Source organism: Nerophis lumbriciformis, linkage group LG14 (assembly GCF_033978685.3).
Source record: "Nerophis lumbriciformis linkage group LG14, RoL_Nlum_v2.1, whole genome shotgun sequence".
Taxonomy (NCBI): Eukaryota; Metazoa; Chordata; class Actinopteri; order Syngnathiformes; family Syngnathidae; genus Nerophis; species Nerophis lumbriciformis.
In genome coordinates this window covers 5,691,324-5,716,323 of record NC_084561.2, presented here as the reverse complement: position 1 = coordinate 5,716,323, position 25,000 = coordinate 5,691,324, and the positions used below count along the sequence as shown (strand labels likewise).

Sequence of the window (25,000 nt, the reverse complement as noted above, 5' to 3'; positions counted from 1 at the left end):
ACAATATAAAAACAGTTACATAGAAACTAGTAATTAATGAAAATGAGTAAAATTAACTGGTAAAGGTTAGTACTATTAGTGGACCAATCATGTGTGCTTACGGACTGTATCCCTTGCAGACTGTATTGATATATATTGATGTATAATGTAGGAACCACAATATTAATAACAGAAAGAAACAACCCTTTTGTGTAAATGGGGGAGGAAGGTTTTTTGGGTTAGTGCACTAATTGTAAGTGTATTTTGTGTTTTTTATGTTAATTTAATTTAAAAAAATTAAATTAAATAAATCAAAATCAAAAACGATACCGATAATAAAAAAAAAAACCATACCGATAATTTCCGATATTACATATTAACGCATTTATCGGCCGATAATATCGGCAGGCCGATATTATCGGACATCCCTAATACAAAGTATTTCAATGGTTGGAATCTGCATGATATTCTAGTTACAATGGTAACCTAATTAGTTACAATGGTCATCTAATTAGTTACTATGGTAATCTACGTCACAGCAGCTCAGACGAGGCACCAAGCAGTGTGGGCGGGGAGCGTTTCCACAGACGCGGAAGGAGATTTTCACAACAAAGTTCTAAAGCTTAGTGATGTATCCGATATATCAGATTGTTGGCGGGTTTATTTTGTACCCTTCGCGTTCATATTTCACTGTTTGTTGCATTTTTGTTGCGTTTCACTTGATTGTAAAATAAGTCGATCGAAAAGGGGTGTGACGTTCATATTTTGTCAATATTCAGTGTTTTATCGTTCATAGAAAAATGTAAAATTCCATTAAAGGCGGTCTGTCATAACGTTTTTAGCATTCAATCAGACATTATTGTGAGGTTTTGTATTAGTGTTCCTAAAAATAGATATACCGGCCCCCAGACACATTTTTTTCTCTAAATGTGGCCCCCGAGTACAATATGTACAATATACACACTGCAAGTATATATATAATGTAGTAACAGACACCTTCATAACAATATGTAATATGTACAATATACACACTGCAAGTATATATATAATGTAGTAACAGACACCTTCATAACAATATGTAATATGTACGATATACACACTGCAAGTATATATATATAAAATGTAGTAACAGACACCTTCATAAAAATATGTAATATGTAAAATATACACACTGCAAGTATATATATATAATGTAGTAACAGACACCTTCATAACAATATGTAATATGTACGATATACACACTGCAAGTATATATATAATGTAGTAACAGACACCTTCAAAACAATATGTAATATGTACAATATACACACTGCAAGTATATATATATAATGTAGTAACAGACACCTTCATAACAATATGTAATATGTACAATATACACACTGCAAGTATAAATATAAGGTAGTAACAGACACCTTCATTACAATATGTAATATGTACAATAAACACACTGCAAGTATATATATAATGTAGTAACAGACACCTTCATAACAATATGTAATTTGTACAATATACACACTGCAAGTATATATATAATGTAGTAACAGACACCTTCATAACAATATGTAATATGTACAATATACACACTGCAAGTATAAATATAATGTAGTAACAGACACCTTCATAACAATATGTAATATGTACAATATACACACTGCAAGTATATATATAATGTAGTAACAGACACCTTCATAACAATATGTAATTTGTACAATATACACACTGCAAGTATATATATAATGTAGTAACAGACACCTTCATAACAATATGTAATATGTACAATATACACACTGCAAATATATATATAATGTAGTAACAGACACCTTCATAACAATATGTAATATGTACAATATACACACTGGAAGTATATATATAATGGAGTAACAGACACCTTCAAAATAATTGCCCAGGCCTGACGTAGATTATCTATATCTGCTGTACAGATTTACTTTAGAAAAGAGAAGTGTTGGATACTTCTCTTGTTGTCGCATTTGTATTTGACTTTATTAATAAATGTTTGAGTGGAATTGTATTCAACAAAACCGGCTCTGAAATGTATCAGAGCTGTTTACCTATTTTACGGTGGAATGTAGTTACCGTATTTTTCGGAGTCTAAGTCGCTCCGGAGTATAAGTCGCACCGGCCGAAAATGCATAATAAAGAAGGGAAAAAAACATATATAAGTCGCATTTTTGGGGGAAATTTATTTGATAAAAGCCAACACCAAGAATATGCATTTGAAAGGCAATTTAAAATTAAAGCTGCAAGCAGCGTTGGTCGGGCCCGCGTATTTGGCAGGTGCTAGTCCTAAGTGTCCCAATGCTTTTGTCCAGTTTTCGTCCCAAGTGTCCCAATACTTTTGTCCAGTTTTAGTCCTAAGTGTCCCAATACTTTTGTCCAGTGTAGGTGTCCCAATACTTTAGTCCAGTGGTAGTCCTAAGTGTCCCAATACTTTTGTCCAGTTTTAGTCCTAAGTGTCCCAATACATTTGTCTAGTGGTAGTCCGACGTGTCCCAATACTTTTGTCAAGTTGTAGTCTTTAGTGTCCCAATACTTTGGTCCAGTGTAGGTGTCCCAATACTTTTGTCCAATTGTCGTCCTAAGTGTCCCGATACTTTTGTCCAGTTTTAGTTGTAATTGTCCCAATACGTGTGTCCAGTGTAGGTGTCCCAATACTTTTGTCCAATTGTCGTCCTAAGTGTCCCGATACTTTTGTCCAGTTTTAGTTGTAATTGTCCCAATACGTGTGTCAAGTTTTAGTCCCAAGTGTCCCAATAGTGTTGTCCAGTTTTCGTCCAAAGTGTCCCAATACTTTTGTCCAGTTTTATTCCTAAGTGTCCCAATACTTTTGTCCAATTGTCGTCCTAAGTGTCCCAATACTTTTGTCCAGTTTTAGTTGTAATTGTCCCAATACGTGTCTCAAGTTTTAGTCCCAAGTGTCCCAATAGTGTTGTCCAGTTTTCGTCCAAAGTGTCCCAATACTTTTGTCCAGTTTTATTCCTAAGTGTCCCAATACTTGTGTCAAGTTTGCGTCCTAAGTGTCCCAATACTTTTGTCAAGTTTTATTTCCAAGTGTCCCAATACTTTTGTCCAGTTTTCGTCACAAGTGTCCCAATACTTCTGTCCAGTTTTGGTCGTAAGTGTCCCAATACTTTTGTCCATTTTTAGTCCTAAGTGTCCCAATAGTTTTGTCAAGTTGTAGTGTTAAGTGTCCCAATACTTAACACTACTGCTAGAGCACAATTTTGAGATTTGGGGTTAGGTTTTTTTTATTAGAGCGCAATTTTTGCCAGTCCTGATGTGTGTGTTCAGTTCGGTGAGTTTTGAAGCATATTAAGGGGGTCAAATTACAGCTCAAAGAGGCAAAAGTGACTGTTTTTAGTACTTTTTTGTCTTGAAGGGGGAATTGCCAACTTCCTGTTGATTTCTGCCCAAGGATGTACGATTATGAAATCTAGGTCTAAGTCAGACCTACATAGAGAATTTTGTTTCATGTCTTTCCGACCTTTCTAGTGGGAGTTACAGGCAGTCTAGTTTTTTTTTCTCCTAGGGGGCGCTAGAGCGCAATTTTGAGTTTTGTGGTTCGTTTTTTTTTTTAAAAAAAGGCAATTTTCGCAGGTCCTGATGTGTGGGTCAAATATGGTTAGTTTTGAAGCATGTGAACTGGGTCAAATTACAGTTTAATGTGGCGGCGGAAGAATAAAGAATAAAGAATAAAGAATAATTAAAGCTGCAAGCAGCGTTGGTCGGGCCCGCGTATTTGGCAGGTGCTAGTCCTAAGTGTCCCAAAACTTTTGTCTACTTTTAGTCCGACTTGTCCCAATACTTTTGTCTAGTGTACCTACCTTGTCTGCATAGTGTGGGCATGCTGGTGCTTACTGCTTTTAAGCAGTCATCTTATAAAAACAGCAGTGCAGCAGCATCAGCGCAGCAGTTCTTTGAAGGGTCATAAAATCAAAACCGGAGCAGTTAGAAAAAAAGCGCTTCGGTCATTGTAATCACAAGGGTTCAATCTCTCTCCTGTGTTAGTTTGAAGCCGAAACGACAAACGCGCTCAGAGGAGATCGTTTTTGAAGGAAGGTGACCGGTTTTTACAAAAAAATTGTTTTGAAGAGGGAATAGCAAACTTCCTTTTGATTTTTGCTGAGGGTTGTCAATCTATGAAATGTAGGTCTAAGTGAGACCTACATAGAGGTTTTTGTTTCATGTCTTTCCCAGTGGGAGTTACAGGCAGTTTTGTCATTTTTTTTCTTCCGAGGAGCAGTTTTTTCAGCGTTTCATTCAAAAATTGCTAGAGCGCAATTTTTGAGATTTGGGGTTAGGTTTTTTTTATTAGATCGCAATTTTTGCCAGTCCTGATGTGTGTGTTCAGTTCGGTGAGTTTTGAAGCATGTTAAGGGGGTCAAATTACAGCTCAAAAAGGCAAAAGTGACTGTTTTTAGTACTTTTTTTGTCTTGAAGGGGGAATTGCCAACTTCCTGTTGATTTTTGCCCGAGGATGTACAATCATGAAATCTAGGTCTAAGTCAGACCTACATAGAGAATTTTGTTTCATGTCTTTCCGACCTTCCTAGTTGGGAGTTACAGGCAGTCTAGTTTTTAGAGCGCAATTTTGAGTTTTGGGGTTCGGTTTTTTCATTAAAAGACCATTTTCGCAGGTCCTGATGTGTGGGTCAAATATGGTGAGTTTTGAAGCATGTTAAGTGGGTCAAATTAGTGCTCAAAGAGGCGGCCGGTATAATAATAATAAAACCTTACAAATTCAATAGGTCTTTATGTCCCATTGTATAAGGACTCCCAATGGGCCATGCGGGCCCTAATAAAGAATAGTGAACAACAGGCTGAATAAGTGTACGTTATATGAGGCATAAATAACCAACTGGTATGTTAACATAACATATTATGGTAAGAGTCATTCAAATAACTATAACATATAGAACATGCTATACGTTTACCAAACAATCTGTCACTCCTAATCGCTAAATCCCATGAAATCTTATACGTCTAGTCTCTTACGTGAATGAGATCAATAATATTATAATGTGTTAATAATTTCACACATAAGTCGCTCCTGAGTATAAGTCGCACCACCGGCCAAACTATGAAAAAAAAACTGTGATTTATAGTTTGAAAAATACGGTAAAATCCTTAAATTTGCCCAAAAGTTGGCAGTGCGCCTTATAACCCAGTGCGCCTAAGGTGCGGAATAATTCTGGTTGTGTTTACCGACCTCAAAGCAATTTTATTTGGTACATGGTGAAATGATAAGTGTGACCAGGAGATGGCAGTCACACATAAGAGATACGTGTAGGCTGCAATATGACGCCAGTAAACAACACCAAAACTTTAAATCAGGGATGTCCGATAATGGCTTTTTTGCCGATATGCCGATATTGTCCAACTCTTAATCACCGATACCGATATCAACCGATACCGATAAATACAGTCGTGGAATTAACACATTATTATGCCTAATTTTGACAACCAGGTATGGTGAAGATAAGGTCCTTAAATAAAAAAAAATAAAAAAAATAATTAATAAAATAATTAATAAATAATTAATCAAATAAAATAAGATAAATAAATTAAAAACATTTTCTTGAATAAAAAAGAAAGTAAAACAATATAAAAACAGTTACATAGAAACTAGTAATTAATTGGTTTTTTTTATTGATTGATTGAAACTTTTATTAGTAGATTGCACAGTGAAGTACATATTCCGTACAATTGACCGCTAAACGGTAACACCCCAATAAGTTTTTCAACTTGTTTAAGTCGGGGTCCACTTAAATTGATTCAATCTGTCACTCCTAATCGCTAAATCCCATGAAATCTTCTACGTCTAGTCTCTTACGTGAATGAGATAAATAATATTATAATGTGTTAATAATTTCACACATAAGTCGCTCCTGAGTATAAGTCGCACCACCGGCCAAACTATGAAAAAAAAACTGTGATTTATAGTTTGAAAAATACGGTAAAATCCTTAAATTTGCCCAAAAGTTGGCAGTGCGCCTTATAACCCAGTGCGCCTAAGGTGCGGAATAATTCTGGTTGTGTTTACCGACCTCAAAGCAATTTTATTTGGTACATGGTGAAATGATAAGTGTGACCAGGAGATGGCAGTCACACATAAGAGATACGTGTAGGCTGCAATATGACGCCAGTAAACAACACCAAAACTTTAAATCAGGGATGTCCGATAATGGCTTTTTTGCCGATATGCCGATATTGTCCAACTCTTAATTACCGATACCGATATCAACCGATACCGATATATACAGTCGTGGAATTAACACATTATTATGCCTAATTTGGACAACCAGGTATGGTGAAGATAAGGTCCTTAAATAAAAAAAATAAATAAAAAAATAAATAAAATAATTAATAAATAATTAATCAAATAAAATAAGATAAATAAATTAAAAACATTTTCTCGAATAAAAAAGAAAGTAAAACAATATAAAAACAGTTACATAGAAACTAGTAATTAATTGGGTTTTTTTATTGATTGATTGAAACTTTTATTAGTAGATTGCACAGTGAAGTACATATTCCGTACAATTGACCACTAAATGGTAACACCCCAATAAGTTTTTCAACTTGTTTAAGTCGGGGTCCACTTAAATTGATTCAATCTGTCACTCCTAATCGCTAAATCCCATGAAATCTTATACGTCTAGTCTCTTACGTGAATGAGATAAATAATATTATAATGTGTTAATAATTTCACACATAAGTCGCTCCTGAGTATAAGTCGCACCACCGGCCAAACTATGAAAAAAACCCTGTGATTTATAGTTTGAAAAATACGGTAAAATACTTAAATTTGCCCAAAAGTTGGCAGTGCGCCTTATAACCCAGTGCGCCTAAGGTGCGGAATAATTCTGGTTGTGTTTACCGACCTCAAAGCAATTTTATTTGGTACATGGTGAAATGATAAGTGTGACCAGGAGATGGCAGTCACACATAAGAGATACGTGTAGGCTGCAATATGACGCCAGTAAACAACACCAAAACTTTAAATCAGGGATGTCCGATAATGGCTTTTTTGCCGATATGCCGATATTGTCCAACTCTTGATTACCGATACCGATATCAACCGATACCGATAAATACAGTCGTGGAATTAACACATTATTATGCCTAATTTTGACAACCAGGTATGGTGAAGATAAGGTCCTTAAATAAAAAAATAAATAAAAAAATAATTAATAAATAATTAATCAAATAAAATAAGATAAATAAATTAAAAACATTTTCTTGAATAAAAAAGAAAGTAAAACAATATAAAAACAGTTACATAGAAACTAGTAATTAATTGGGTTTTTTTTATTGATTGATTGAAACTTTTATTAGTAGATTGCACAGTGAAGTACATATTCCGTACAATTGACCACTAAATGGTAACACCCCAATAAGTTTTTCAACTTGTTTAAGTCGGGGTCCACTTAAATTGATTCAATCTGTCACTCCTAATCGCTAAATCCCATGAAATCTTATACGTCTAGTCTCTTACGTGAATGAGATAAATAATATTATAATGTGTTAATAATTTCACACATAAGTCGCTCCTGAGTATAAGTCGCACCACCGGCCAAACTATGAAAAAAAAACTGTGATTTATAGTTTGAAAAATACGGTAAAATCCTTAAATTTGCCCAAAAGTTGGCAGTGCGCCTTATAACCCAGTGCGCCTAAGGTGCGGAATAATTCTGGTTGTGTTTACCGACCTCAAAGCAATTTTATTTGGTACATGGTGAAATGATAAGTGTGACCAGGAGATGGCAGTCACACATAAGAGATACGTGTAGGCTGCAATATGACGCCAGTAAACAACACCAAAACTTTAAATCAGGGATGTCCGATAATGGCTTTTTTGCCGATATGCCGATATTGTCCAACTCTTAATTACCGATACCGATATCAACCGATACCGATATATACAGTCGTGGAATTAACACATTATTATGCCTAATTTGGACAACAAGGTATGGTGAAGATAAGGTCCTTAAATAAAAAAAATAATAAAATAATTAATAAATAATTAATCAAATAAAATAAGATAAATAAATTAAAAACATTTTCTTGAATAAAAAAGAAAGTAAAACAATATAAAAACAGTTACATAGAAACTAGTAATTAATTGGGTTTTTTTATTGATTGATTGAAACTTTTATTAGTAGATTGCACAGTGAAGTACATATTCCGTACAATTGACCACTAAATGGTTAACACCCCAATAAGTTTTTCAACTTGTTTAAGTCGGGGTCCACTTAAATTGATTCAATCTGTCACTCCTAATCGCTAAATCCCATGAAATCTTATACGTCTAGTCTCTTACGTGATTGAGATAAATAATATTATTTGATATTTTACGCTAATGTGTTAATAATTTCACATATAAGGCGCTCCTGAGTATAAGTCGCACCCCTGGCCAAACTATGAAGAAAACTGCGACTTATAGTCCGAAAAATACGGTAATCATAGGACCGTCACCCAGTGTTATTAAAAAAGTATGGATTTTGAATCGATTCTGTATCGAATCGTGTGGTGTCCGAAGATTCATCCGTGATTGTGTTTCGTCTTCGCTTTATACATGGGGATGACAAGGGAAACTTGTGAAAAATTTCTTTCCTTTTTTTAACGACAAGGTTGCTACTATTCGGGCAAATCTTTCTCCTTCTCCATTTAGTTTCAATGTGGCCACTCGGTGCTCGGCTGTGTTTTGTCAATTTGAGCCTGTGTCCATGCCTGAGCTTACAGGAATAGTCGACAAACTAAAACCCTCGTCCTGTCCTACAGACCCGGTCCCCCCCTTCGCTTTTTTAAAGAAGTCTGGGACTCTATTGACTTATCTGTTAGGGACATCATCAACAGCAGCTTGATTTCTGGCAGTGTGCCCTCTTTTTGTAAAGGAGCTGTTGTTGAGCCTTTGATCAAAAAAAAAAAACAGGTCTTGATCCTACAAGTTTGTCAAATTATCGGCCCATTTCCTTTTGTGTCAAAAATTTTGGAGAAATGTGTTCTGGCGCATTCTTCCCGGTAAGGTCTATTCAGGTGTACTGGAGAGGAGGCTACGCCGGATAGTCGAACCTCGGATTCAGGAGGAACAGTGTGGTTTTCGTCCTGGTCGTGGAACTGTGGACCAGCTCTATACTCTCGGCAGGGTCCTTGAGGGTGCATGGGAGTTTGCCCAACCAGTCTACATGTGCTTTGTGGACTTGGAGAAGGCATTCGACCGTGTCCCTCGGGAAGTCCTGTGGGGAGTGCTCAGAGAGTATGGGGTTTCGGACTGTCTGATTGTGGCGGTCCGCTCCCTGTATGATCAGTGTCAGAGCTTGGTTCGCATTGCCGGCAGTAAGTCGGACACGTTTCCGGTGAGGGTTGGACTCCGCCAAGGCTGCCCTTTGTCACCGATTCTGTTCATAACTTTTATGGACAGAATTTCTAGGCGCAGTCAAGGCGTTGAGGGGATCCGGTTTGGTGGCTGCAGGATTAGGTCTCTGCTTTTTGCAGATGATTTGGTCCTGATGGCTTCATCTGGCCAGGATCTTCAGCTCTCACTGGATCGGTTCGCAGCTGAGTGTGAAGCGACTGGGATGAGAATCAGCACCTCCAAGTCCGAGTCCATGGTTCTCGCCCGGAAAAGGGTGGAGTGCCATCTCCGGGTTGGGGAGGAGATCTTGCCCCAAGTGGAGGAGTTCAAGTACCTCGGAGTCTTGTTCACGAGTGAGGGAAGAGTGGATCGTGAGATCGACAGGCGGATCGGTGCGGCGTCGTCAGTAATGCGGACGCTGTATCGATCCGTTGTGGTGAAGAAGGAGCTGAGCCGGAAGGCAAAGCTCTCAATTTACCGGTCGATCTACGTTCCCATCCTCACCTATGGTCATGAGCTTTGGGTTATGACCGAAAGGACAAGATCACGGGTACAAGCGGCCGAAATGAGTTTCCTCCGCCGGGTGGCGGGGCTCTCCCTTAGAGATAGGGTGAGAAGCTCTGTCATCCGGGGGGAGCTCAAAGTAAAGCCGCTGCTCCTCCGCATGGAGAGGAGCCAGATGAGGTGGTTCGGGCATCTGGTCAGGATGCCACCCGAGCGCCTCCCTAAGGAGGTGTTTAGGGCATGTCCGACCGGTAGGAGGCCACGAGGAAGACCCAGGACACGTTGGGAAGACTATGTCTCCCGGCTGGCCTGGGAACGCCTCGGGATCCCCCGGGAGGAGCTGGACGAAGTGGCTGGGGAGAGGGAAGTCTGGGCTTCCCTGCTTAGGCTGCTGCCCCCGCGACCCGACCTCGGATAAGCGGAAGAAGATGGATGGATGGATGGATGGATGGTGTTCTGGCGCAACTACAGCCTTTTTTAGATGAAAATAGCACTTTAGATCCATTTCAGTCCGGATACAAAGCTTTGCGCAGTACTGAATCTGCACTTTTAAAGGTTTTTAATGATTTGCTTTTAATATCTGATTCTGGCAGCTCTGCCATTTTAGTGCTTTTAGATCTTTGACACAGTCCACCACACAATTCTTTTAGCTCGCCTGAGAGACTGTGTGGGTGTCAGGGGGACTGCATTAGAGTGGTTCAGATCCTACCTGTCAGAAAGGTCCTTCTCTGTCAGGCTGGGGGACGCCACTTCTTCTTCTGCTCCGCTTTACTGTGGTGTCCCCCCAGGGATCTATTCTAGGCCCCATCCTGTTCGCTCTATATCTCCTCCCTCTTGGAGAGATTTTTAAGAGGCATGGAGTGTCTTATCACTTTTATGCAGACGACTGCCAAATTTACATGCCTATTTCAAAAGGCCACGGCCCCCCTGACACCCCTTCTCAACTGTCTATGCCACGTCAAGGCTTGGTTAGCCCAGAATTTTTTAATAATGAATGAGGGAAAAACGGAAATTTTAGTGTTTGGTCCGGCCCTCACTGACTTGGGACCATTGCAAAATGATGTGCGTCCCAAAGTCACCAGCCTTGGCGTCACTATAGACAGCCATTTTAAACTTGACAAACAAGTCAATGGCGTTTTAAAATCCTGTTTTTATCATCTTCGTCTTTTAGCAAAGGTAAAACCGTTTTTTATCTTTTAACCTTTTTGAACAAGTGGTGCATGCTTTTATTTCAAGTGGCCTGGACTACTGCAATGCACTTTATGCTGGCATTAGCCAAAAAGCTCTCTCCCGGTTGCAGTTAGTCCAGAACGCGGCAGCACGACTTTTAACAGGGGCCAGGAGACGCCAGCATATAACCCCAATCCTTGAGAGTTTGCACTGGCTCCCTGTTCATTTTAGAATTGATTTTAAAACCTTGCTGTTTGTTTTTAAAGCTTTACATGGACCGGCACCTCAGTATATCTCGGACCTCATCCAAACTTACAATCCTGCGCGCGCTCTGAGGTCCGAGAGCCAGCTCCAGCTCGTGGTGTCCAAGACGAGACTTAAAACCAGGGGAGACAGGGCCTTCTCTGTGGTCGGCCCTAAGCTCTGGAACACTCTGCCCCTCCATGTTCGAACTGCTCCCACAGTGGAGTGTTTTAAGTCTCGTCTTAAGACCCACTTTTATTCTCTGGCTTTTAACACTACGTGAGTTGTGTGGTCCTCTGTTGTCCTCTGTGTTTTTAAAATTTTTGATTTCTATTTACTGTTTTAATTGGTTTTACCCTTTGAAATTGTTTTTAATTGTGTTTAATATTGTTGTGCAGCGCTTTGGAAACATTTTGTTGTTTAAATGTGCTATATAAATAAAGTGGATTGGATTGGATTGAAATGTATAAACGCATCACATTGAATGGTAAACTTTAAATTCATGGTTCCCGTTCACACTCGGACAAACGAGCGCGGAGAAACGGTCGGCCGATGGATAAAAGTCTGAGCGGTTCGTCAAACATGTTTGCATGCCGATGGCCGCCCCGGTGTCGGGGCGCCGTACGCTCTCCCAGTCGGGGGGTAAGTTTTGCGGGCTTAAGAGCGGAGTTGGAGTGTCTGCGAGTCAGTCAAGAGGAACAAGAGCTTGTCAGAGTGCCGGGAGCTCCATTGCATTAAAGCTCTTAAGTTCTGCCTTGGCTCCCGGTCTAATTGGATCAAGCTCGGGAAAAAAAACGGATTCCAATTCCCGTCCTCGACCCAAACTGATTTTTTTCCCCTGGTACGAGCCCCCTGAAACCCCCTTCTGCTTCCCCCGCCCGTCTCTTGTCCCTGTCAACATCGCCCTAAATGAGATCGTCAAAAAGCAGGTGAGCGTGTGGAGAACGCATCGACGGTTCCTTCCTTATTCAAATATTCCGTAGCGCCATCCCCGTCCCGCCGGTTCCCCCGTCACTCAAACATCGTCAACAAAAGCATGCAAAACTTTTCTTGCGACAACTTGCTTGTCCTTCATGTGTGGGATGAAAGTTAGCTCTAGGTGTGTGTGTGTGTGTGTGTGTGTGTGTACCCCCACTTTCACTCCCTCCCCTCATTGTTCGTGCCAGTGTCCTCCTCCCCCCCTGCCCCCGCACCCACCCCTGATGTGACGAGCCTTTGGGCGCTCTCTCCCCTTCTCTGCGTCTTTTCGCCACGCACTTTGAAGTATCAGGCGCTCCCAGTGGCGGCCGCGGCTGAGGAGGGTTTGATTTCCCATCATGCCCGGCATCGCACCCCCCGACCCCCACCCTCCGGAGTAAGTTGCCCCCGCGTCGTCAGGGCAATTATCCCCTGGAGTAATGAGGAGCTTCCTTCCCGAGCGCGCTGACTGACACCTCTCCCACTCATTTGTCAACAAATCAGACGGCTGGTGTGGGCGGCCATATTTGCGATGAGGGTTTTGTTTTTTTTCTCCCCAGACTGAGGCGCTTCGTACTCTCTCTCTCCCTCGCACTCGCTTTCATTCATCCATCCTCCTCCATCCCTTCCTCTCCACCGCTGCCACCTCGTTATCTCTGACGGGATGTCATTCGTTCCGACGCTCACTCCTCCGCCGTCTGCCCGTCGCACGCTCCCGCGTCCCCGCGCTCCTCAAGGCGAGCCTGACTTCCAATGGGTCATGTGTGGCTAATGATCACTGGGCTACACGAGTGCGGGTGTTCACGTCGTTTGTGTCAAAGTCGCGTCGGAGGGGAAATAGGGAAAGTAAATCCTGATACCAAAAATATTGGGGCTGAGCCCTTCTGCAAAACGCGTGAATGGCGATTCCCACGCTGGGAAACACGACGCCACAGCACATGAAGACACAATTCAAGAAAAGCCTATGAATGACAGGGGCAGACCAGGACTGCGCGGCCAACGCGCCCCGGCCGTGGCCTTTGTGTTTGATGCAGATTGTTCAATCGTTCATAATCATTATTAGAGACAAGAACACGCGTCTTTTTTTTAACCATTTTAAAGATGATGAAAAACACTTCGAAGACGTGTCTAATTAGAGTCACCGTTATAGCCTTCAAAGCCCTCAAATAACTTCAAAACCCTCCATCAACGTTTTATATACACACTGCAAGTATATATATAATGTAGTAACAGACACCTTCATAACAATTTGTAATATGTACAATATACACACTGCAAGTATAAATATAATGTAGTAACAGACACCTTCATTACAATATGTAATATGTACGATATACACACTGCAAGTGTATATATATAAAATGTGGTAACAGACACCTTCATAACAATATGTAATATGTACAATATACACACTGCAAGTATATATACAATGTAGTAACAGACACCTTCATAACAATATGTAATATGTACAATATACACACTGCAAGTATATATATAATGTAGTAACAGACACCTTCATAACAATATGTAATATGTACAATATACACACTGCAAGTATATATATAATGTAGTAACAGACACCTTCATAACAATATGTAATATGTACAATATACACACTGCAAGTATATATATATAATGTAGTAACAGACACCTTCATAACAATATGTAGTATGTACAATATACACACTGCAAGTGTATATATAATGTAGTAACAGACACCTTCATAACAATATGTAAAATGTACAATATACACACTGCAAGTATATATATAATGTAGTAACAGACACCTTCATAACAATATGTAATATGTACAATATACACACTGCAAGTATATATATATATAATGTAGTAACAGACACCTTCATAACAATATGTAATATGTACAATATACACACTGCAAGTATATATATAATGTAGTAACAGACACCTTCATAACAATATGTAATATGTACGATATACACACTGCAAGTAAATATATATATATAATGTAGTAACAGACACCTTCATAACAATATGTAATATGTACAATATACACACTGCAAGTATAAATATAATATAGTAACAGACACCTTCATAACAATATGTAATATGTACAATATACACACTGCAAGTATATATATAATGTGTTAACAGACACCTTCTTAACAATATGTAAAATGTACAATATACACACTGCAAGTATATATATAATGTAGTAACAGACACCTTCATAACAATATGTAAAATGTACAATATACACACTGCAAGTATATATATAATGTAGTAAGAGACACCTTCATAACAATATGTAAAATGTACAATATACACACTGCAAGTATATATATAATGTAGTAACAGACACCTTCATAACAATATGTAATATGTAAAATATACACACTGTAAGTGTATATATATATAAAATGTGGTAACATACACCTTCATAACAATATGTAATATCTACAATATACACACTGCAAGTATATATATATAATGTAGTAACAGACACCTTCATAACAATATGTAATATGTACGATATACACACTGCAAGTGTATATATAATGTAGTAATAGACACCTTCATAACAATATGTAAAATGTACAATATACAGACTGCAAGTATATATATAATGTAGTAACAGACACCTTCAATAACAATATGTAATATGTACAATATACACACTGCAAGTATATATATAATGTAGTAACAGACACCTTCATAACAATATGTAATATGTACAATATACACACTGCAAGTATATATATAATGTAGTAACAGACACCTTCATAACAATATGTAATATGTAAAAAATACACACTGCAAGTATATATATATAATGTAGTAACAGACACCTTCATAACAATATGTAATATGTACAATATACACACTGCAAGTATATATATAATGTAGTTACAGACACCTTCATAACAATATGTAATATGTACGATATACACACTGCAAGTATATATATAATGTAGTAACAGACACCTTCATAACAATATGTAATATGTACGATATACACACTGCAAGTACATATATATATATATATATATATATATATAATGTAGAAACAGACACCTTCATAACAATATGTAATATGTACAATATACACACTGCAAGTATATATATAATGTAGTAACAGACACCTTCATAACAATAAGTAATATGTACAATATACACACTGCAAGTATATATATAATGTAGTAACAGACACCTTCATAACAATATGTAAAATATAAAATATACACACTGCAAGTATATATATAATGTGTTAACAGACACCTTCATAACAATATGTAATATGTACAATATACACACTGCAAGTATATATATAATGTAGTAACAGACACCTTCATAACAATATGTAATATGTACAATATACACACTGCAAGTATATATATAATGTAGCAACAGACACCTTCATAACAATATGTAAAATGTACAATATACACACTGCAAGTATATATATAATGTAGTAACAGACACCTTCATAACAATATGTAATATGTACAATATACACACTGCAAGTATATATATAATGTAGTAACAGACACCTTCATAACAATATGTAATATGTACAATATACACACTGCAAGTATATATATAATGTAGCAACAGACACCTTCATAACAATATGTAAAATGTACAATATACACACTGCAAGTATATATATAATGTAGTAACAGACACCTTCATAACAATATGTAATATGTACAATATACACACTGCAAGTATATATATAATGTAGTAACAGACACCTTCATAACAATAAGTAATATGTACAATATACACACTGCAAGTATATATATAATGTAGTAACAGACACCTTCATAACAATATGTAAAATATAAAATATACACACTGCAAGTATATATATAATGTGTTAACAGACACCTTCATAACAATATGTAATATGTACAATATACACACTGCAAGTATATATATAATGTAGTAACAGACACCTTCATAACAATATGTAATATGTACAATATACACACTGCAAGTATATATATAATGTAGCAACAGACACCTTCATAACAATATGTAAAATGTACAATATACACACTGCAAGTATATATATAATGTAGTAACAGACACCTTCATAACAATATGTAATATGTACAATATACACACTGCAAGTATATATATAATGTAGTAACAGACACCTTCATAACAATATGTAATATGTACAATATACACACTGCAAGTATATATATAATGTAGCAACAGACACCTTCATAACAATATGTAAAATGTACAATATACACACTGCAAGTATATATATAATGTAGTAACAGACACCTTCATAACAATATGTAATATGTACAATATACACACTGCAAGTATATATATAATGTAGTAACAGACACCTTCATAACAATATGTAATATGTACGATATACACACTGCAAGTATATATATATATATATATAATGTAGTAACAGACACATTTTCACTTTGGCCCTTGGAGGCCAAACGTTTTGGCACCCCTGGTTTATGGTGTGCTTTTTTGGTCTGTTTTGCCCTAAAAAGTGTTAATACTGTAAGTATTGGACTTATTAAGCGCTCAATACCGGTGTAGAGCGGAATATACGTTAGGTCAGGAAAAAACTCAGAGGGCCACAATTGTGAGGGCCACAAAGTGCTGGGTCTTCTTACTCTCTGGCAGACCAGGTGCATAGAAGTTGTGTTGGGAAGCCAAGTTCTGAGGCGTGGACCAGCAGGAAGACCTGAGAAGTGTCCCAAAACTTGTTCTGGCCAAGAAGAAAGATGGGAGTACTCACGGTGCTCCTTCCGCTCCTCCGGGCTGGACGAGGCCTCGCCGTCAGACAGCAGGCCGGACACGGAGAACAACTTCCTCCCCGGGTCCTCTCCGGCTTTAAGCGAGTTGAAGTCAAAGTCCTTCCCCTCCGCCGCCGAGAAGCAACCCTTCAGCCTCTTGGCGGGCGAGAACGCCGAGTGGTAGCCCACCGACTCCCTGTCCTCGCGCGCCGCCGAGAAGGGCCTGAAGGCGCCGGCCGCCCCGCCGTGGTTGAGCATCCCCAAGGTGGAGCGGTCCAGGTTCGGGGGGGCGAACTGGGGGTGCAGGTGGAGCAGGGAGGCCGGGAAGTCTCGGCCGGCGAAGGCGCCCGACACGGGACCCTGGCGCTGGTACATGGAGGCGAAGGTGTAGGAGGCCGAGGGGAAGGGCAGGTGGAGATCCTTCTCCGCCAACGCCGGCACCCCGAAGGGTCTTGGAGCCTGGCAGGGGATGGAGGCGTCCCGGCCGGCCTCGGCGGTGGAGGCCAGGACCATCAGGGCGGGGGACGCCAGGGGGGCGGGCATGTAGGAGGAGCTCTCCATCTTGAAGGCGCGGTGGAGGTCCATTGGCCTCCTTGGCATAGGAAAGAATATTACTGCATGGACATGTACTTGTACACACTTTTACTGCATGGACGTGTACATGAACACACTTTTACTGCATGGACGTATACTTGTACACACTTTTACTGCATGGACATGTACATGTACACACTTTTACTGCATGGACATATACTTGTACACACTTTTACTGCATGGACGTATACTTGTACACACTTTTACTGCATGGACGTATACTTGTACACACTTTTACTGCATGGACGTATACTTGTAAACACTTTTACTGCATGGACATGTACTTGTACTGCATGGGCATGTACATGTACACACTTTTACTGCATGGACATGTACTTGTACACACTTTTACTGCATGGACATGAACTTGTACACACTTTTACTGCATGGACGTATACTTGTACACACTTTTACTGCATGGACGTATACTTGTACACACTTTTACTGCATGGACATATACTTGTACACACTTTTACTGCATGGACATGTACTTTTACTGCATGGACATGTACATGTACACACTTTTACTGCATGGACGTATACTTGTACACACTTTTACTACATGGACATGTACTTGTACTGCATGGACATGTACATGTACACACTTTTACTGCATGGACGTATACTTGTACACACTTTTACTGCATGGACGTGTACTTGTACACACTTTTACTGCATGGGCATGTACATGTACACACTTTTACTGCATGGACATATACTTGTACACATTTTTACTGCATGGACATGTACTTGTACACACTTTTACTGCATGGACGTGTACTTGTACACACTTTTACTGCATGGACATGTACTTGTACACACTTTTACTGCATGGACATGAACTTGTACACACTTTTACTGCATGGACATGTACTTGTACACACTTTTACTGCATGGACGTGTACTTGTACACACTTTTACTGCATGGACGTATACTTGTACACACTTTTACTGCATGGACATGTACTTGTACACACTTTTACTGCATGGACATGTACAAACCCCGTTTCCATATGAGTTGGGAAATTGTGTTAGATGTAAATATAAACGGAATACAATGATTTGCAAATCCTTTTCAACCCATATTCAGTTGAATATGCTACCAAGACAACATATTTGATGTTTAAACTGATAAAAAAAAATTTTTTTGCAAATAATCATTAACTTTAGAATTTGATGCCAGCAACACGTGACAAAGAAGTTGGGAAAGGTGGCAATAAATACTGATAAAGTTGAGGAATGCTCATCAAACACTTATTTGGAACATCCCACAAGTGTGCAGGCTAATTGGGAACAGGTGGGTGCCATGATTGGGTATAAAAGTAGATTCCATGAAATGCTCAGTCATTCACAAACAAGGATGGGGCGAGGGTCACCACTTTGTCAACAAATGCGTGAGCAAATTGTTGAACAGTTTAAGAAAAACCTTTCTCAACCAGCTATTGCAAGGAATTTAGGGATTTCACCATCTACGGTCCGTAATATCATCAAAGGGTTCAGAGAATCTGGAGAAATCACTGCACGTAAGCAGCTAAGCCCGTGACCTTCGATCCCTCAGGCTGTACTGCATCAACAAGCGATATCAGTGTGTAAAGGATATCACCACATGGGCTCAGGAACACTTCAAAAACCCACTGTCAGTAACTACAGTTGGTCCCCACATCTGTAAGTGCAAGTTAAAACTCTCCTATGCAAGGCGAAAACCGTTTATCAACAACACCCAGAAACGGCGTCGGCTTCGCTGGGCCTGAGCTCATCTAAGATGGACTGATGCAAAGTGGAAAAGTGTTCTGTGGTCTGACGAGTCCACATTGTTTTTGGAAACTGTGGACGTCGTGTCCTCCGGACCAAAGAGGAAAAGAACCATCCGGATTGTTATAGGCGCAATGTTGAAAAGCCAGCATGTGTGATGGTATGGGGGTGTATTAGTGCCCAAGACATGGGTAACTTACACATCTGTGAAGGCGCCATTAATGCTGAAAGGTACATACAGGTTTTGGAGCAACATATGTTGCCATCCAAGCAACGTTACCATGGACGCCCCTGCTTATTTCAGCAAGACAATGCCAAGCCACGTGTTACATCAATGTGGCTTCATTGTAAAAGAGTGCGGGTACTAGACTGGCCTGCCTGTAGTCCAGACCTGTCTCCCATTGAAAATGTGAAGCCTAAAATATCACAACGGAGACCCCCGGACTGTTGAACAACTTAAGCTGTACATCAAGCAAGAATGGGAAAGAATTCCACCTGAGAAGCTTCAAAAATGTGTCTCCTCAGTTCCCAAACCTTTACTGAGTGTTGTTAAAAGGAAAGGCCATGTAACAACAGTGGTGAACATGCCCTTTCCCAACTACTTTGGCACGTGTTGCAGCCGTGGAATTCTAAGTTAATTATTATTTGCAAAAAAAAATTAAGTTTATGAGTTTGAACATCAAATATGTTGTCTTTGTAGCATATTCAACTGAATATGGGTTGAAAAGGATTTGCAAATCATTGTATTCCGTTTATATTTACATCTAACACAATTTCCCAACTCATATGGAAACGGGGTTTGTACTTGTACTGCATGGACATGTACTTGTACACACTTTAACTGCATGGACATGTACTTGTACACACCCTACGTAACAGTTCAACATGCAAAGGCCTGCATCAAACATCACACTTCAACACATCGTCATTTTCTTAAAGTATTTGTGCAATACTTATTGTAGTAGAACGTGTACATTTTTACAATCGGCAAATACATTTATGAGAAACAAAGCCTTTTAAACATTTTTAAACATTCCTATTCATAATTCTTACCAATAATTCCTATTTTAATTCAAACACATTTTGGGCCCGCGTATATTTAACTGTGCTCAAAATAAATCATAAACATCGTTAGTATTAGAAATGTGGACTTATTGTAATAAGACATTTTAAGTGTCTGTATTTGTTTCATTTGATCTTTTATGGCTGCATCATTTTAAATGAACACAATAACTACACAACTTGTGTAGCAAATAGAGATATTACCAAATATAAGACGATTTAGACAACAGGTATTTGTAGTATTTATGTTTTTAAGACAAGTTAAGACCCCCCAAAAAACTATTTTGTGTTGGAATTACTTTTACTTTATTTTGGTTGTGTTTACTTCAAGAATATTGCCCCATAGATATAAAACAATATTTGTTTTTCAAAACCCAATGTTTTAGGAACAGACAAAATGCAACAAAAAAATTGTACATTTATATTTTTAGGCATTTTTACTAAATGACTTTTGCTTTAGTTTAGTTGTATTTAGTTCAAGCATATTGGCCCAAAAACAATATCTGTTTTTTAAAACCAAATATTTTAGGGGGGAAAAAACGTTTAAGATAGAATTAAACACAAAAAAATGCTACATTTATATTTTCAGGCATTTTTACTAAATGACTTTTGCTTTAGTTTAGTTGTATTTAGGTCAAGCATATTGGCCCAAAAACAATATCTGTTTTTCAATACCCAATATTTTAGGGGGAAAAATACTTTTAAGATAGAATTAAACACAAAAAAATGCTACATTTATATTTTCAGGCATCTTTACTAAATTACTTTTACTTTATTTTAATTGTGTTTAGTTCAAGCATATTGGCCCAAAAACAATATCTGTTTTTCAATACCCAACATTTTAGGGGAAAAAATACTTTTAAGATAGAATTAAACACAAAAAAATGCTACATTTATATTTTTAGGCATCTTTACTAAATTACTTTTGCTTTATTTTAGTTGTATTTAGTTCAAGCATATTGGCCCAAAAACAATATCTGTTTTTCAATACCCAATATTTTAGGGGAAAAAATACTTTTAAGATACAATTAAACACACAAAAAATGCTACATTTATATTTTCAGGCATCTTTACTAAATGACTTTTGCTTTATTTTAGTTGTATTTAGTTCAAGCATATTGGCCCAAAAACAATATCTGTTTTTCAATACCCAATATTTTAGGGGGAAAAAATACTTTTAAGATAGAATTAAACACAAAAAAAATGCTACATTTATATTTTCAGGCATCTTTACTAAATGACTTTTGCTTTATTTTAGTTGTATTTAGTTCAAGTATATTGGCCCAAAAACAATATCTGTTTTTCAATACCCAATATTTTAGGGGAAAAAAATACTTTTAAGATCGAATTAAACACAAAAAAAATGCTACATTTATATTTTCAGGCATCTTTACTAAATTACTTTTACTTTATTTTAATTGTGTTTAGTTCAAGCATATTGGCCCAAAAACAATATTTGTTTTCAATACCCAATATTTTAGGGGAAAAAAATACTTTTAAGATAGAATTAAACACAAAAAAAATGCTACATTTATATTTTCAGGCATCTTTACTTAATGACTTTTGCTTTATTTTAGTTGTATTTAGTTCAAGCATATTGGCCCAAAAACAATATCTGTTTTTCAATACCCAATATTTTAGGGGGAAAAAAATACTTTTAAGATAGAATTAAACACAAAAAAAATGCTACATTTATATTTTCAGGCATCTTTACTAAATGACTTTTGCTTTATTTTAGTTGTATTTAGTTCAAGTATATTGGCCCAAAAACAATATCTGTTTTTTAAAACCCAATATTTTAGGGGAAAAAAATACTTTTAAGATAGAATTAAACACAAAAAAAATGCTACATTTATATTTTCAGGTATCTTTACTAAATTACTTTTACTTTATTTTAATTGTGTTTAGTTCAAGCATATTGGCCCAAAAACAATATCTGTTTTCAATACCCAATATTTTAGGGGAACAAAATACTTTTAAGATAGAATTAAACACAAAAAAAATGCTACATTTATATTTTCAGGCATCTTTACTAAATTACTTTTACTTTATTTTAATTGTGTTTAGTTCAAGCATATTGGCCCAAAAACAATATCTGTTTTCAATACCCAATATTTTAGGGGAACAAAATACTTTTAAGATAGAATTAAACACAAAAAAAATGCTACATTTATATTTTCAGGCATCTTTACTAAATTACTTTTACTTTATTTTAATTGTGTTTAGTTCAAGCATATTGGCCCAAAAACAATATCTGTTTTCAATACCCAATATTTTAGAAGAAAAAAATACTTTTAAGACAGAATTAAACTCAAAAAAATGCTACATTTATATTTTCAGGCATCTTTACTAAATTACTTTTACTTTATTTTAGTTGTATTTAGTTCAAGCATATTGGCCCAAAAACAATATCTGTTTTCAATACCCAATATTTTAGGGGAAAAAAATACTTTTAAGATAGAATTAAACACAAAAAAATGCTACATTTATATTTTCAGGCATCTTTACTAAATTACTTTTACTTTATTTTAATTGTATTTAGTTCAAGCATATTGGCCCAAAAACAATATCTGTTTTTCAATACCCAATATTTTAGGGGAAAAAAATACTTTTAAGATAGAATTAAACACAAAAAAAATGCTACATTTATATTTTCAGGCATCTTTACTAAATGACTTTTGCTTTATTTTAGTTGTATTTAGTTCAAGCATATTGGCCCAAAAACAATATCTGTTTTTCAATACCCAATATTTTAGGGGAAAAAATACTTTTAAGATCGAATTAAACACAAAAAAAATGCTACATTTATATTTTCAGGCATCTTTACTAAATTACTTTTACTTTATTTTAATTGTGTTTAGTTCAAGCATATTGGCCCAAAAACAATATCTGTTTTTCAATACCCAATATTTTAGGGGAAAAAAATACTTTTAAGATAGAATTAAACACAAAAAAAATGCTACATTTATATTTTCGGGCATCTTTACTAAATGACTTTTACTTTATTTTAGTTGTATTTAGTTCAAGCATATTGGCCCAAAAACAATATTTGTTTTCAATACCCAATATTTTAGGGGAAAAAAATACTTTTAAGATAGAATTAAACACAAAAAAAATGCTACATTTATATTTTCAGGCATCTTTACTAAATTACTTTTACTTTATTTTAATTGTGTTTAGTTCAAGCATATTGGCCCAAAAACAATATCTGTTTTTCAATACCCAATATTTTAGGGGAAAAAAATACTTTTAAGATAGAATTAAACACAAAAAAATGCTACATTTATATTTTCAGGCATCTTTACTAAATTACTTTTACTTTATTTTAATTGTGTTTAGTTCAAGCATATTGGCCCAAAAACAATATCTGTTTTCAATACCCAATATTTTAGGGGAAAAAAATACTTTTAAGACAGAATTAAACTCAAAAAAATGCTACATTTATATTTTCAGGCATCTTTACTAAATTACTTTTACTTTATTTTAATTGTGTTTAGTTCAAGCATATTGGCCCAAAAACAATATCTGTTTTCAATACCCAATATTTTAGGGGGAAAAAATACTTTTAAGATAGAATTAAACACAAAAAATGCTACATTTATATTTTCAGGCATCTTTACTGAATTACTTTTACTTTATTTTAATTGTGTTTAGTTCAAGCATATTGGCCCAAAAACAATATCTGTTTTTTAAAACCCAATATTTTAGGGGGAAAAAATACTTTTAAGATAGAATTAAACACAAAAAAAATGCTACATTTATATTTTCAGGCATCTTTACTAAATTACTTTTACTTTATTTTAATTGTGTTTAGTTCAAGCATATTGGCCCAAAAACAATATTTGTTTTCAATACCAAATATTTTAGGGGAAAAAAATACTTTTAAGATAGAATTAAACACAAAAAATGCTACATTTATATTTTCAGGCATCTTTACTAAATTACTTTTACTTTATTTTAATTGTGTTTAGTTCAAGCATATTGGCCCAAAAACAATATCTGTTTTTTAAAACCCAATATTTTAGGGGGAAAAAATACTTTTAAGATAGAATTAAACACAAAAAAAATGCTACATTTATATTTTCAGGCATCTTTACTAAATTACTTTTACTTTATTTTAATTGTGTTTAGTTCAAGCATATTGGCCCAAAAACAATATTTGTTTTCAATACCCAATATTTTAGGGGAAAAAAATACTTTTAAGATAGAATTAAACACAAAAAAAATGCTACATTTATATTTTCAGGCATCTTTACTAAATTACTTTTACTTTATTTTAATTGTGTTTAGTTCAAGCATATTGGCCCAAAAACAATATCTGTTTTTCAATACCCAATATTTTAGGGGAAAAAATACTTTTAAGATAGAATTAAACACAAAAAAATGCTACATTTATATTTGTAGGCATCTTTACTAAATTACTATTACTTTATTTTAATTGTGTTTAGTTCAAGCATATTGGCCCAAAAACAATATCTGTTTTTCAATACCCAATATTTTAGGGGAAAAAATACTTTTAAGATAGAATTAAACACAAAAAAAATGCTACATTTATATTTTTAGGCATTTTTACTAAATGACTTTTGCTTTAGTTTAGTTGTATTTA

General features: G+C 36.4%; 1 protein-coding gene across 1 annotated transcript in view; it reads right to left on the bottom strand.

The window, feature by feature from the left end:
- Window positions 1-25,000, bottom strand: part of rnf220b (ring finger protein 220b) — a 134,543-nt gene that overhangs the window by 102,823 nt on the left and 6,720 nt on the right. The window contains exon 2 of the mRNA XM_072914598.1: window positions 16,989-17,578. Within this exon, the coding sequence (XP_072770699.1) occupies window positions 16,989-17,571 (583 nt within the window). The 5' untranslated portion in view covers window positions 17,572-17,578. The remainder of the gene's footprint in view (window positions 1-16,988; window positions 17,579-25,000) is intronic.